This window comes from Apteryx rowi, unplaced genomic scaffold (genome assembly GCF_003343035.1).
Source record: "Apteryx rowi isolate R43461 unplaced genomic scaffold, aptRow1 scaffold_135, whole genome shotgun sequence".
Lineage (NCBI taxonomy): Eukaryota > Metazoa > Chordata > Aves > Apterygiformes > Apterygidae > Apteryx > Apteryx rowi.
In genome coordinates, this window is record NW_020447586.1 from 1,101,495 (window position 1) to 1,118,180 (window position 16,686).

The window sequence follows — 16,686 nt, forward strand, 5'->3', positions numbered from 1 at the left end:
AGACTAAGTTATGACAGCTGTCAGCACATTGACAAAAAGAAGAGAGAGCATGGGCAGTTTATTTGTTGGCTTTGTTTATTTTTTGCAAAACTATAAATCTGTACTACATGTCAAGCTTTCACAAAGCCTTAATTTCTCAAGGGCTTTTCTTTCCACATGCTGTCTTTTACTTTTCTACTTCTTTTACATTACTAGTAATACATAGCAACAAAATCAACAACTGAAAGGTAACCACTTGCTCCCACAGATAAAAATGCAGTTGAAATAGGGAAGGCTGAATAAAGTGTAAATCAGAGACTGTAGAATGAGAATAAAAATTAAAAATCACATTGCTGATAAACTGGTTCATCTGCTAAGTAAAATGACAGAATTGCTAAATAACCTAGTACTGATGTTATTTCCCAGATATTGATGAGTGTATGATAATGAATGGAGGCTGTGACACCCACTGCACTAACTCAGAAGGCAGCTATGAATGTAGCTGCAGTGATGGCTATGCTCTAATGCCAGATGTCAGGACATGTGCAGGTAGGTTTTAATATCTTTATGAGACTTCATTAAAAAATAAAAGTTCAAGAATCATCTTTCCGCTAATGTGAATATAGTATTCTTTCAGCCGATTCCTACTAGTGTGACAGTATTATTATCTGCTTTTATTCCAGATATTGATGAATGTGAAAACAATCCAGATATCTGTGATGGTGGACAGTGTACTAATATTCCAGGGGAGTATCGCTGTCTCTGTTACGATGGATTTATGGCTTCTATGGACATGAAAACTTGTATTGGTAAGTAGCTGCATGTACCAAATCTGGTTTAGCTGTAAAAACTGTGCAGCTAATGTTTTAAGATTTTATGCTGAAACCCTGAAAGCAGGTTTAAGCTGTGTATGTAAATTACAGAAAACAAAAGATCTGTAGACTTTCCTTGCCTATCAGTATAGATGTTAGGAAGGATCCGTAAGGATGTTAGGACTCATCCATAAGGATGAGCCAAATCATGGAATTCCAAAAATAGAAGTGATTTAATCACAACTGTATAATTTCTATAAAGCATCACTACTAAAAAGAGATTATTTGGTTGCCCTGGCTTTTTCTTCTGTCTTTTGTAAATTTTTTAGTGTGTCCCCTCACCTACTAAAACTTGAGTGAGTGATTACAAAGGAAATTGAAATGAAAAGTATTTCCTCAGCTTAATCTGATCTATTTAGTTTATCTTGGTGTTTACATTTTATACAAAATTTCATATATTTTATATTTTAAGTTTGGCCATACTAACAAAATCATTTTCTATATTTTGAACATCTGTCAAACAAACCTTTCATTACTCATTTTACACATGTGCATACACAGACGCACATGCTCCGAGGAGAACTAGTTGAAGGAAATGCTGAGCAAAGCTGTCCTGACCTGTTTGTGGCTCCTTTCCTTCGGAGTTGAATCTGAGCTTTTCTTTCACTTTCAAGGCATTCCAGGTTCTTGCTTTCGGTTTGGGCTCATGCTCCATGTTTACCTAACCAACTTGAAAGTTAGAACTGACCTTTTCAATGAGTTTTTCACATTCGCCATGTTAGTTACTATAAAATGAGCTAAGCTGTTTTCATTTCATACACAACTGCTTTTAACTGTTCTTCTCTTGGAAAATAAAAACTAAAATCTAAAGTTAGAATCTACAGTGAGGAAGTGTGAATTTCTGCCATATATGTAATTGTTTTTCTTGCTAACAGCACCATCCAGTTTGTCAAAAAGCCTTTGCAGTTCATTAAAGTTTCTTCCTGGAACTAACACTACTTTCATCAAAGTGCTTGCATTTTTTCTGTAGAATTATTTGCAATATTTTGTATTTATTTGATAACATGCAAAATTAGATGCTCTTTGCTGTTTAACTGGTGTAAAATCTGAGCTTTTTGAAGAAAGTCAAAACATTGACATAGGTATAACTGATGATAAGACCATGCCTTAAGTACCAGTTTTTAATCAGATCTGTAATTATAATCTGTTAGCTCTCAAAGTAGGTAGATGCTGGAATTTTGTTAAAGCTGTGTAATATAATTGCAAGCTTATACTGAAGATTCAGCATGCAGTATAAGAATCTAAAACACAGCTTTGGTACAAACTATATTATCTTGCTGTAGGAGAGCTTTTCTTCCTAAAGGAAAGTTTTCATCCTATATGCAACACTTGGTGACCTGGGAAGAACAGGGAGCCATCAGCAGCAAACTTATCTCACTCTTGAAGCTGCAGTCTGCATCAAAGCAGCAAGTGCTGAGCAGTCACACTGTTGAGGTGTCTGGGAAGGGAGTCTGGCACAAGAGCACTTCTGCAGTTGTGATATGCCTGTCTTTCCTTGTCACTTTTTTTTTTTCCTTTTATGGTTGTAGAACAACTTTTCTGGTTGTGGCTTATGACTTGTTGTTTCAGCAAGGGTCTTTCCCCCCACCCCCGTAGCCTGACTTCTCCTTGAATGTTGCCCTTGTGGTAGCTTTCCATTTTTGTATGTGCCAGAGAGCTCCAGGTTTTGGTGCATTTCTTTCTTATGCTTCTGCTCTTCACCTCTTTCCCAAATTGACTCAGCAGCACAGTTAGGACAACAGTACTTGACCTTTCCTTTCATTCACTTCAGCTTTGAGGGACAGACTGTGAGCATTTTGATTTTTTCTCCCCTCTTGAAATTTCTTTCACCTCCTTTCACAGTCAGAGTGTGTGTGTGTGTGTGTGTTTGTTTTGTCAGCAAGGAATTATAACGCGCTTGGGATCATTAATAAAGATCATCTTCTAGCTACCCATTTTCCAAAGGCAGAGCAGAGTGATAAATACAGGTCTGTGGTAAAGAGCTGCCTATAGTCAATAGGCAAACACTCTCGGAAACATAAATGGAAGCACCATAGCTAGTCTCAAAATATGATCTTTCACTCCAGTAAGAAAAGGGGCTGGAAGTTTCTCAGTTGTGTTAGGAGTCCCATGTCTGACTGTCTAGTTCTGATGTTTCCAGTGAGATTCTGGAAGAAGCAGGTCAATCCTTATGTCCCAGGGGAGTCTCAGCAGAGCAGAACTACAGGGGTAAGCCTGCAGCTCCCCAGAAGCTGAGGAGATTTAGAGCATGGAAGCTTCTGCCTGCCTCCTACTGTCACAACTGAATATATTAGGAAATTAGAGATTGTTGTCATGTGAGTGTTTAGAAGACTGACAAATCAGGCCAGTTTTAAATTGTGAAATTAAATTTTACTGAATTCACTCATTAATAACACACTAATGGTCAGTTCTTACACGCTATTGATCATTATCACCACATATGCAAAACTCTGAGTCTTTAACAATCATATTCTAAATTAGCTGTAAGCGTACAGTACCATGGAGATGATGCCATGTGGTTAGCATTGATGTCTGCAGGCTTTAGTGGTTCTTGGTTGCAAAGGTCAAGGTGATCAGGCTTGAGAGCACATTGATGAGAAAAGTTAGAACTGAAGTGTGCTTATCTTCTTTCTTCTCTGATTTTCCTCGCCTATGTTTTTCCTCTCTATTGCCCCCTTCCCAAAAAGGGCAGTCCCCTGTGCTCCATATAGGGCTTATCTCTTTTTCTTGTCTTGCCAGTCATTCTTCTAGTGTATTCGGGAGGATTTCCTGCCTATTTGCAGTCCCTTGTGCTTATCTTGTCCTTACTCCAACAAGTTTTGTTACTTGGATGCTTCCTGCGTGTAGCTACACCCTTCATTCTTTGCACTTTTGATGGTCACATTGCTCATGCCGTTATACAGTATGGTGCCTAGCCATGACATTGCAGTGGTACAGAGTACTTAAATTTGGTTGCTAGTTACGCTATTTTAGTATGCTTTTATTGGGTTTTAAAGCAAGATAACATTAATTATATCCTGATTACACTTTTGATTTATAGGTGTCACAAGCCTCTGTTTCGGCCACATTACTGTATACATGCCATTTTACCACACTCAAACAACTGCAAACACCAGAAATGCCTTCTTGTTCACAGTACAGCAACTCTCTTGATTGTCATAGCATGATATTATTATTTAATGTCATTCTGAGGGCTCTATGAAAATATTGGATAGTGTGTTTGAAAAGTCCTTGGGTCATGTGGCCTCACTGTAATATGACTAAGAACACATTTGTATAAAATTGCTCAGTTAGTTGCTTGACAGTTATCTGATTTTAATTTTTCTTCTGCCAGCTTCGTTATTACACAAGATTTATTGTCTTTTATGTATTGAATTCTAATAAAAACCTGCCTTGCTTTACTGATTTTTATTTCTCTGTTTAGCTTTGTCTAATCAGAGGCATCAAACATATGTATGTATCATTAATTGTAAATAGTGAACAAATTGTACAAACTGAAGCCTGTTGATATTTTGAAGTACAGAAAAAGTAATCAATTTACCAAATACATGCTTATTTGGAGGAAAATTGTAGCTATTATGCTGGAGACCTTATTTTTAAAAAAAACATAGACTGTGTCTTCTAGGAAGTAATTGACTTCCTAGTCTAATAATTAGCATTTCAATCTAATTAGAAGAATATTGAGGTGATTGGACTGTAGATTCATCCTTACTTGTTTTTCTTTTATTTGAAAGAATACAGAGTGGAATGGCTGAAACATATTACAATGAAGAAGAATAAATGCCATGTGTCAGAGGGGTGGAGGACACTTCTGATGTTTTCACCTTAGTAAAGCTATTCCAAAAAGACAAAGTGTGCTGTTAAAAGACAGTAATGTTCAGCTAACAATGAAATTACGTGTGCTTACAGATGTGAACGAATGTGATTTGAATTCCAACATCTGTATGTTTGGGGAGTGTGAAAACACTAAAGGCTCCTTCATTTGTCACTGTCAGCTAGGATATTCAGTCAAGAAAGGAACCACTGGATGCACAGGTAAAGCATTTTTCCAACATATATGTCATAGTGTGCACATATCTTCTTTTGGCTTTCACGTAAAATATATGCACAAGTGTTCACAGACAAATGAGAGGTTGTTATCTGTACATATGTATATAAAATAATTTGACTTATTACGTATGTCTGCTGACATGTATTCAGGAGTTTGGAAAGGTATGCTCCTTGACCACTATCGATGTGATATTAGAAGTCCTTTAGGTAATTGTAATTTTACAGGCAAAGCTTTTATCAGTATAGGACAGGGGAATACCTGTGGTACCAAATGCAGTTTGAGTGGGTACAGCTGCATTTGTGTTAGAAGTATTTTATCAGTACTCCTGTACTGATGAAAAAAAGCATTTCTCATGCATAAATATGAATACAGTCGAGTTAATGTAACTCAGAAAGAACTCATCTGTCAACTAAAGCTGCAGGAATTGACCTATAGTCTAAGAACAGGACAAAAGGAAAAAAAGTAGAAGAATGAAAAAGAAACAAGATGATGGAAGATGGTGGAAGAAGTGCCTGTGTATGCAAGGTCTCACCACATTTTTACATGTGTCAAGATCAGCCTATATTAATGTGTCTGAAAGACAGCTTTAATTTCACACTAAGAAGCAGTTATATGAAAGCAAACTAATTTTAGCATGTTTACGAAGAACAAAAATGAAAATATAATTCCCACTATTTTTTGTTTATAATAGAAAGTAACTTGCTGTAAACTGTTACGCAGTCTTGTAATTTGTTTTTTAAACGAGTGTAAAACTCTTCAGTGGAAATAACTGACATGTCCAAGGAACATCATTTGTAATATTCCAGTGCTCCTATGTATTGGTATTGAGCTTTACTAATCAGTTTATTTTGTGATTGTAGATGTGGATGAGTGTGAAATTGGTGCTCACAACTGTGACATGCATGCCTCATGTGTCAATGTACCTGGAAGTTTCAAATGTAGTTGCAGAGAGGGATGGGTTGGAAACGGCAACAAATGTATTGGTAAGTGTGTAAAAAAAATTAAGCTTTTCTCTTTTTTTAGTCCGAAGCATGCAATGTGACCATGTGATTACAAAGTAGTAGTCTTTTACCTACCACACACTATTGATAAGAGAGGTAAATAAGTTCTTTATATTTCAGGGGATTGCTTTTTTTAAAGAAAGAATTGGTTTTGTCTCAGAGGCATGTCTGTCTAACATCTTACTGAATTAAATATATATTTTACAAAGTATATATACAGCTGCTAGAATGCGCAAAATACAAAGTTCAGTTAAAAATAAAATAGATTTTGTTTTGTGATTTCCTGCCAGTAAGTTATTACTTCTGTCGTTTAATACTATTTTTGTAAACATCTTGTAATATATCTAGTCACATATTTTAGGCAGAACATTTTGGGGTCTATGGAAGAAGAATTTCGCATAAGAATTAGGCTTTATTGGTATGGTATGTAAAAGATAAAGTACTGTATTATGGGATTTCATTGCAGGCCTAAGATTTTTAAGCCATGTCTGAGGAAAAAAAGGAAAGGCTCCATGATCTTTATTATTATTATTTTATTAAAGAGATGTGAGGTACTACTGAAAAGGACCCACTTCAAGGAGAAAAATCTGAAAGGTGTTTCTAGCAGAATCTTCATAGTTAGACTAGTTGCTGGATATAGTATGTTATTTCAGAAGACCTCTTTACAAATGGGTGTGGATTTACTGGTCAAAGGGTAAAAGAAACCATAAGGTAACCCATAGCACAAGCTAGTGTGAGAAGTGGTCCTGAGTCACCTGCCATGCACCGGCATGACTGCTTCCATCAGATCAAGCTGCAGATGCCCTTCAGGGGCAGGAGAAGCTCTTTTCTTGATCAAAAGTAGCATCCATTCAAGTTGATGAGAAAGCTTACATTGACTTTCATAGACCTGGGGTTAGGCTGCTTGTGAATGATTTTATTAATTGATAAGACTCACCAAACGCTTGACAGCTTTTCACCCTACCATATTTCTTTCTTTATTTTTAACTCATTTTGGTTCCAAGTTCTTTAACAAGATATTAACATTCAAGTAATGGTATCAGCATTTACTCTAATGAATCAGCTGAATACCATCTGTTGCTTGGAAATATTTTCTCCAAGCCTGTACAATATGGAAGACATTTTAAAGGAAGAAATTTTAATATGAAATCGCTGTGTATTAACCAAGTATTTTTTCATGAGAATTTATTGCATCTGTGGGGACATAAATCATCTTTGCATTTTGGCCTTTCAGCTTGACAGTTCCTTGTAAGCAAAGTTTATTAACTGCTCTGTTATTATTTGCATTCTTTTGCCCCGACGTACAGACCTTGATGAATGCTCCAATGGGACTCACCAGTGCAGTGTGAACGCTCAGTGTGTGAACACGCCGGGGTCATACCGCTGCGCTTGTGCAGGGGGTTTCACAGGGGATGGATTTACTTGTTCTGGTAAGAAGTTTCTGTAAAACCTGATTTGTCACTGATTGTTTCTGTTGTTAGAAAGCTTTGCAAAATTAGATCCAACTCCAAAGTGCAAGAGAAAAATGGTAAGAGCATCTTTCAAGGTGAGGATTCTTCCTATATGCTGTGGAAATACTAATGAAGGCACCTGACACCTCTTTTGATTTGTATGCCAAACTGGGCTGATATGGTGGGTAAAGCTCCTGTCTGCTCCTTCCTCCTCCTCCTCTTCCCCCCAGTGAGCTGGTGCATGTGCCGCTTTCAGCAGCAGGTTCTCCAGCCAAGAACACAAAGCTCCTGCTCTCTGTTTGCTATGACTCCTGTCCTGTAGACAGGGTCTGTTTTTGGCAGGGAAGTCAGCATCTGTTTTCCCCTCACTATGTTAGTTAGAACAGGTTTTAATCATTAACATAGGATTTAAAAAATATATACAGTTGAAAATATTGCCCATTATCTCTGCACTTAAATTTGGTGGTAGCTGTTCACTATTTAAGAATGAATTTTGTTTAGCACGCAGCAAGTCATTCAAAATAACCTGAAGTGTTATACCAGTTTGTACTGGTTTATTTAAGATACAAATGCTTGTGCACTGAGTTACTGTGTTTTTTATCGCTTGTGGAGCAGAGATGCAACAATGTCTCTGCTCTTGAGTTCTAACATGTTCTGTTATGTGGTCAGCACATTTGATGGTTTGGGGGGGTGCATGCTAATGATATCAAAACACCTAGGAAGTAATTTCAGTGCACTTGTTGGCTAACTAGCAAATTTTAGGTCAAAATTAATTTACATCTAAAATAGACACAGTTTTCTCTCTGATTAATATTGTCAGGTTTTTACTGCAGAAGTAGGATTTTCAAATATTGTTTATCTATTCTAAATTGGGGGGTTAATAAACAAGAACTTTCATCCCTGCTATTGACACACTATGTTTTCAGATTTTCTTCTGCTTTAAAAAGGTCAGACTGGATAGTAGGTATTGAGTAATAAAATGAAGAAAGCATATTGAATACTTGCTTTTGAATACTCTTTTTGGACTATTGGAAGTATATTTGACGCAATTATGAGTATTTATGATGATTGCAGTGTAGTATCCCTTCCCTATTCATTGTGATATTTATAGCTGTCAAAAAACTTAGAAAACTCTAAACAAGCCATGCCATTTTAAAGGACTTATGTTCAAAGAAATAATTGCAGAAAACATAAGATAAAAATCTCTTTGGGGCATACTACAAGTCCTAGCAGTGTGCAAATAGTATTTGTACACATAATGTTTATAAGATTCTCAAGCAATATTGCCTAAAATACATACAAAAATAATTTTCTACACATGGTTCATGTCAGAAATGTGCTTTTCGAATGTGTTTTTGTCAAAGCAGTGTAGCAATATATACCGTAAACAAAGTTTTTACTTTGTAAGGAAAGCATTCAAACTTATTTTTCAAAGCTCGCATTCATGAATCTGAAAACCTTGCATTGATTCAATATTTTTAAAATCTATTGATGGAAGGAAAAGTAAGGAATCTTAACAGGGTAAAAAGAGTCATTTTGGAAATAGCATTATATTTGTTTTTCTGCATTCTTTCAATTTACTCCATCTTCAGGTGTATGGTATTTAGTGTATTTTGGTTTATATCAACAATACTTAGCAGTAGTGTTGATTTGAATGGCAGGATAAAAATAATTATATTTTGCTAGTAAAATATGTAGCGTTGAAAAAATTTCTCTCTCTCATAGATGTTGATGAGTGCGCAGAAAATGTTAATCTGTGTGAAAATGGACAGTGTTTGAATGTCCCTGGTGCATACCGTTGCGAGTGCGAGATGGGCTTCACTCCAGCTTTGGACAGCAAATCTTGCCAAGGTAAGTCACCAGCACTTCAAGCTCGTTTTCTGAGTTTGGATTGGCTGCTGTAAAGGAAACCGCAGGAAGTGTTGGAAGGACGTCAACCTGGAAGCAGAATACTCAGCACATGCTTCACATATAAAAGCAATTTCTTCAAGCAAGGATTATTTTGCAGTGTGAATTATGTTGAAGGTAGCTTTCATCTCTTCATGAAGTTTTCCTGGCCTTGGTCCAAAAATCCCAGAGTAGAGGTTTGGCTCAGTAATTTTGTTTTTTTAACCATTTCTCTTATTTTTGTCACTAGTGAATAGTGTGTGGAAAATACTGTGCTCATCACTATTTTATTTAATGTGTTTACATAGGAAATATAAACTGCATTGAGTGACCTCATTTTTAAATAAATGTTTTCAGGAAATTGGAAGTAGGCAAATCACTGCTGTACTTAATGAGTTTGTAACACTCCTTAAAAAGTATACTTGAGCTTTTTTATCATCATCCTTTCTCTCTCAGTATTGTACTGTATTATCTGAAACAGAGAAGAAATGATGCTCTTTCTAGTCCAATTCAGTTTCTGTTCCCTGTTGTGTTCTTACTGTCTTTTTTTTTGTTGCGGTTTAATATAAAACAATTGCTTTTTAAACTAAGTCTTTTTAACTGATGCTGCAAAGCCTTTTAATTTATTTCATCTTTAATTAGGAAACCTCATAACCTCTTCGGAAATTTCAATTCTTGATGAGACATTAAAAACAGATTCCAAAATGTACTCTCTAAAATTCAGTTTGTAACTTGGCATGTTCAAACAAACATGCATGTGTGTGCATGAATCAGCTTTCTAAGAGGAGCAGCATTGCAGAGGCTTCTGAAAAATCAGCTGTGCAAGTCTTCTGGTCAGACCTACTGTAGTTATCAAGTATTGTTAATTGTCTGATTTAGTGAATTTCTCAGTGCAGCTCATTTAGCCATTTTATAATCACGCGAATAAATAAAAATCCCCCCCAAATATATCAGTCAATCAGTATTTTGAAAAATAAAAGATTCTAATTCTTGTGACAGCAGTGAACCAACATTCAGTTAGTCCATAGTGATGCTCTGAAAGATAAATTGGCGAATTTGGGGAAAAATCTTGGTGTATTGCTGTAATTTCAACAGAAATCTGAAAGCAATCTTTAGATTAAATTATGCTGTAGGAAAACTAGAAGACTTGGGTGCTCAATACCAATGTATATTTAAAAAATAAAAGGGAATATAGTAATTTGTCCTATCAGTGGTGACTCCTGGGCTGATTTCTGTAATGAAGGAATAAAATCCAAAGCTTGGAATTGATGCAATAATTATGATGTAATTAGTGATCCAGTTTCTTCTGAAATGTCCTTGGAATTTCAATACACTAGCTTCACAATGATATAGTCCTTTCCATAACTTTATAAAGCATCATCTTAACACAGTTTATGTTTATGACCTGATTTAGAGGTCATTCCTTGGCTGTACTCCACAGGTACTTAGAAACCTTCCTCTAATTTCCACTTTAAATTTATTCAGGACCATTGGATTTTAGGCCCTTATCTTAAATCTAATTTTTCCTTTACTCAAATAATTATTCCCCTTCCCCCCCAAGAGTTACCGATTTTTGTAATGTTCCTATAAAGAGGCATTATATCACTTCACAAGCTTTGGTTAGGGCAAGCAAGCCAAGCTCACAATAGATATTTCATTACTCATTTTAATATCCTTTTTTACACCTGTTCCAGTTTTAGTTCATCATTCTTGAACAGAAAACTGTACACAGTATTCCAAATGACATTTTATCTGTGCTTGGTAAAATGACACTAATTCTTTCCTGTCTTTTCTAAAAATAGCTTGCGAATGCACGCTAGAACTTCATTAGTCTTTTGCACAGCTGCTTTATTTTGGCGACTTGCAGGTCTTGCAGTCAGACAGTACCTCCAGACTTTTTTCCTCTTATGTTACTTACCTTCAACTTGAAGTCATTTATAGTCTGTCTCTGAAAACATGAGTGTTCACTCTGTCCTGTTACATTTAACTCCCCTTCTAGCACTGTAGTTGAAAAGGTTATTTTTTTTTTAATATTATTTGGACTCTGTCAGCATCTTTCAATTTTATTTCATCTTCAGTTTTCACAAGCATACAACCAGTCCTTTACATGCATTTTAGCCCAATGAAACAAGACTACATATTAGTGTTGCACCATTGTGTTTTTGTACTGGGATACTTTTTGCTTAGCATCCAGTGTAGTTAAACCACAAAAGATGTACATAAATGTAGCACTGATTTACTCTTGTTTACCCATTCTATATTGAAGTTGTTTTAATGTAGGCTTGATAAAATCACAGGTAGTTCTTATTCCCTCTATTCCCTTCACCTATATTCCCTTTCCAAGGAGATACAAGTAACTAAGGACACCTAGTTCGTCTCCTTCTTCTAAACACACTTCTTCTCCCTGGAAATAGTATTTTGAAAATCTTACATGCCTTTACTAATAAGCGCTGCAAACTGAACTAGCAAGTGACTGGTCCCTTTGTTACACTTCAGTCTGCTTAATGCACGTTTTGAAAGGGACTTACTGGCTTTTTGATTTAACTTTCATTTGGAGACCTGAGAATTCAGTTTTCCTATTGTTACTTTGCATATTAAATACAAATTATGAAAAGTTTATTGGATCAGGTGAAGTTTATTACATCAGGTAAAACAGGAATATGTAATGAGCAACATTAAGAATGCCTCACAAATCCCCAACTACAACTTTCTAAACAAAAACTAGTGATTACTCACAGATGTTACATCTGATGGGGTTTTCGTGAGTTACATGTGTCTTTATTTGCACTTAGCAATACAACACTATCACAATACTGTTATGGTAACGATATGCAACTTACTGTTTTGATATATTCCTTCAGATATCGATGAATGCTCCTTTCAGAATATATGTGTATTTGGTACCTGCAATAACCTACCAGGAATGTTTCATTGCATCTGTGATGATGGCTATGAACTAGATAGAACTGGGGGAAACTGTACAGGTATGTTTCTTCTATTCAGAAATATGTCAAGACTTCAGTATTTTTTTAATTGTATCAAATTAATTGAAAAATGAGATGATAAAACGTGCATTTTGTTCTCTTACAACAGTACATACTGTGTATTCTTTCTCCACTAAACAAGCCGTGTTTATAATTGCATAGTTTGGGGAAAAGTAAAGAATGGAATAAAAATAATGGTTTCTTAGATAATGCAGCTGTATAAAGGTTATTTCTAAATGTTTGATAAATTGTTAGTGGTTCTTTCCTTCAATATCAGCTAGAAATAACTTGCATTTGAAATGTTCTTGTACATTTGGTCCTAAAAAGTAAAATGATTCCTCTTTTCTGTCCAGTGAACAGATTTATAAATGTAGCCTTCCTATTTTAGATATTGATGAATGTGCTGATCCCATTAACTGTGTTAATGGTCTCTGTGTAAATACTCCTGGGAGGTATGAATGTAACTGCCCTCCAGATTTCCAGCTGAATCCCACTGGAGTGGGTTGTGTGGGTAAGTGAAAACTACCTGAAGTATTACTATAGAAATTGCATGAAGAAGCCTGTGGGATGGATGCTAGATGTATTAGACATGGATAAGTTGGCCTCTTTTCAAAGCCAAGGGGACCGTATTGATGCAAATGAGGATAGCAGGATTCAAGAATTATATTTTCACATGCTGCATATGCTGTCGTGTAGTCTTTGAGAGATGGATTTAGCTATTTTAACTGCTTAATGGTGTTTATAGTTTCTTTAAAATACATCTTTTTTTATCTGCCCAAACGTATTATTTGTGTTACTGGTTCCATTTTCCTGACAGTCAACAGTTCTCATTTTAATAATTGGATTTTTAAATCCCAGACTTGCCTTGATTTATGCTTTTTCTGAGATAGATGGTCAATGTTTGGTTCACCGTTTAGCTTAAATCTAAACTTGAATTAAAACTGCTTGTGGCAGCTGTTTGGCTGGAATCGAGCTACGAAAGATGCAGTTCACTGTAGTTTTTGTAATACCCTCTGGCTTATGCAGGCTTAAAGTGAATTTTCATTACTTTTTTACCCTTGCCACTTGAGATAGAAGGACTGTCATGTGATTACAGTATATACTAGCAGTCAGTCTGTGTTGGGGAAGGGAGGATTGAGAAGAGGGGCTGTGACTCAGCTATAACGCTTTGCATCTCTGACCCTGTGTGCGACTACTTGGAAAACAGCCTTTTTATTTTATTGTCTTGGAAGGCTCAGGCTCTGCTAAGTTTGCACTTAGATCTTCATCCGTTTTCTAAATGTTTACAATATTAATATAGTGTGATGGCAAATAAATACATTCTAAGCAAAGCGTTTGTGAAAAAAAAATTTCCTTCAGAACAGATTTTACTGTTCATCTTTTCCGTATTTCTCTATTTTCTGTCTTTGTATATTCTCTGTTGCTTCTGTAGATGCCAGAAGCAGGTCCCATTTGAGACTTTCAGATATCCACAGTCTTGACCAATTTATTCTAAAATTTTAAGCTGAAATTTTTAAAGAAGAAGTTATGTAATCTATTGCCATTAAACTGGAAATCTGTTTCTGTCTCCTGTAGACTCTTCTGAAAATGCCTGCCTCAATAACTTTCTCCTATGGTTGCAGTCTGACTTAAGCATTTGGCTTTGCCTCAACTGAAGACTCAGTTGAAGCACTGAAATCCTGCCTCTTGGGCTCTGCTTCTGCAGCATGTAATGTTCAAATCCTGGTTCTTTCCTACCAGATGCTGTCTCTGCTCAGTCCTGCAAGCCCTGAACCATGACCAAGGTTTTAAGTTAGCTTGAAAGAAGCTTGTGAGAATGGATTTCCCTACTGCTAGCCAACTTCTGTTTTGCTAAATAATGAGGATTCGGGTTGGAACTCTACTTTGGGACCAGCTGTCCCAAAAACATTTTGGGCAGGAGTCCCAGGTTTCCCCAAGGAAGCACTCCACAGTGCAGGGGAACCCCCTCAAGGGTAAATATAGCAAATCTAGAACCCCAAATGACAGAGTGAGCTCCCTCTCCAAAGAAAAAATGTTTAATAAGAAGGGGTCAAACTATTAAGAGTAGTATTTGACCTTTAATAAGAAAGGTCAAAACTTCTTTGACCATTCTGCATTTCTGTCCAGAGGAAATATTTTAAGAGCTCTGTCTCCTCTACAAAAAAACTGTTTTGTTTTTCACCGGCAGCAGAGAGAGATAGTATGGGAAACGGGCGTGCTGGGGTCGATGCCACTCCAATGCAGCTGTACTGGTTCTCATTCTAGAGGTGGTACAGTTTGGCGTCTACTTGACTGACTTACGCAGTCGCAGGAGGTCTGTGGTTCCATTTGCTTATGATCCATTGCAGTCTCAGGACTGCAAGTCCAAATTGCATCTTTACTGGCAATGAAATTTGTGCCGCTTGCTGGTCCTAAATGCTGACGGGTGGAGTGCCAACTGCCAGGGCAATTGGGGTGCTGTAGGTGGTGCACCAGAGCAGAAATTCAGCCTTGCTTCCAGCAGGAGGGAGATGTCTCTGAAGTCACCACTTGTGCACAGCGTGTACCTTGACTCCAAGCAAAGCCAATTTGCACAAAAGCAAACTCACACCACCAACGGTTCCTCCCACGCGCCGTATTGTTAATGTAGATGTACTTTTAGAGCTGGCTACAGCGATGCTGTATAAATGTAGTGTTAGTGGAACTCATTTCTATGCCCGTGAACACAGGAGGAACATGGTAAAATCTTACACAGTTTTCACTGTAAGCCTGTAGTCACTTGGAAGATAAAACACAGAGGCTAGTAGACCTCACCAAGAGAAAGGAAAGTTTCTTGCTTCTGGAATGCACAAGTTGTGCTGAAAAAATGTTCCAGAAACTACTTCTCAGAGGACAGCAGCTTCTGGTTCTCTTCAATCGCACTATCTCTTGCATGCTTGAGCAAACAAGGAGGAGGAATTTAAATTCCATTTCCTCTCAGAAGTAACAGAAATATTGTCCTTGGCAAAGAAGAACATGGTGCCTTGTCAAGACAGTTCATGCGAAGAGCAAACTGAAACCTAAAACCCGTGACAGACTCAGTATCACTATTCAGCTAGAGAATTTCATGCCCTGCATTCTTTCCAATGACTATCATCTCCTTTTGTTTTTAATGGGCCTGGGGTCTTAGGCTGAAGCCATCTTCCAAAATGGTCATTGTTTTTCACTTTTCTCAAGGAGGATGAAGCCATATCTCTTCCTGGCTTCTCTTAAAAAGGCAGGTGTCTTGTGCTATCACAAATGGAGAGGAGCATGCCGTTCCTCTGAGACCAAGAGGAGCTGGGTATCTGCAGAGTAACCACATTGGCGTTGTTTCAGCTGAAGTCCCCAGTGAGAACAACAGGGCGGGCCCACTAAGAAAAGGCATGCTTGTAACACCGTATTATTTTTCAGCCTTAACAAATTGTAAAACTTGCCTTTATTGCCAGTAATCTTCTAAAAAAATAAAAGAAACAAGACTGCAAGCCTAATATATGCTGGTCAGTGATGTCAGGCAAATGTTGTCTCTAGGGAGTTTAAGATATCCTGCTTGAAGTTTTTTCTTTTCTATCAGAGGCTCAGAGGTACAAAATAAGTAGTTGTGCCTTTGCTGCTCAATTCTTAATCAAGTGTTTTAGCTCTACCTCAGTGACCATTTATGTTGAGATATGGAAATTTGTTGAAGAATATCTGGGGCATAGAATATCAGGAACATACTACAGTACTATTTTGTAATCTCTACTACAGAGCTAATACACTCCTAAAACTGTGCAGAAAAATTCACCCAAAACTTGTCTATTAGTGCTTAAATTTCAGTATATTTAAATTATTTGGGAAGTTTGAAGATTTCCTATTGATTGATTTCAAGAGTGTTTAGAACAAAAATTCAGTCCGAAAATTTATTTGAAGTTGTGTTTTTATGCCATACTTGCTTAACTAACCAAGCTGAAATGGTGGACCTCGAGAACAACCAATTCTTAGTAATCAAGAATTTTCTTTAAGTTTTTTTTTTATATATAGATAGGTCCCAAACCCCAGCATAATTTAAAAGTCCATGTTATATCAAGTCATTTGTAAAGCTCCGAAGATTTCAAAAGTATGAAATACCCACGTTTATCATACTCTGTTCATCTCATTCCATATAAAATTCTAAGGATGTAGTGTCTGGTCCTTGCTGCAGGCCATAAGTTAAAAATGTCATATTTCTTGGTAAAATATGTATTTGGGAAATCATTCAAAAATCACTTATAAGTTTCCTAGTTCTTTCAAAACTGCAGAAGTGTTTTGAAGAAAATATGCAGAAAGATACTTACACCTTTAGACAATGAATATATCAAATTTTTCTGGAGTGAGTTTCTGCTCTTCTGTAGAGGCATCCTTCAATAGCAAGTTATTTCATAGGCATGCTCTTTAAAATTACAAAGTTAATATTGAGGAAATTAGTGTTTCTCTTATTGGACTGGA

At 36.6% G+C, this 16,686-nt stretch overlaps 1 protein-coding gene across 4 annotated transcripts in view; it reads left to right on the forward strand.

Moving 5' to 3' along the window:
* The window catches only part of FBN2 (fibrillin 2), a 179,823-nt gene that overhangs the window by 122,807 nt on the left and 40,330 nt on the right, over positions 1-16,686 (forward strand). For all 4 annotated transcript variants that reach the window (XM_026056959.1, XM_026056961.1, XM_026056960.1 and 1 more), the window contains 8 exons: positions 406-528; positions 663-788; positions 4,761-4,886; positions 5,763-5,885; positions 7,211-7,333; positions 9,080-9,205; positions 12,103-12,225; positions 12,614-12,736. In XM_026056959.1, coding sequence (XP_025912744.1) covers positions 406-528; positions 663-788; positions 4,761-4,886; positions 5,763-5,885; positions 7,211-7,333; positions 9,080-9,205; positions 12,103-12,225; positions 12,614-12,736 — 993 coding nt within the window. The remainder of the gene's footprint in view (positions 1-405; positions 529-662; positions 789-4,760; positions 4,887-5,762; positions 5,886-7,210; positions 7,334-9,079; positions 9,206-12,102; positions 12,226-12,613; positions 12,737-16,686) is intronic.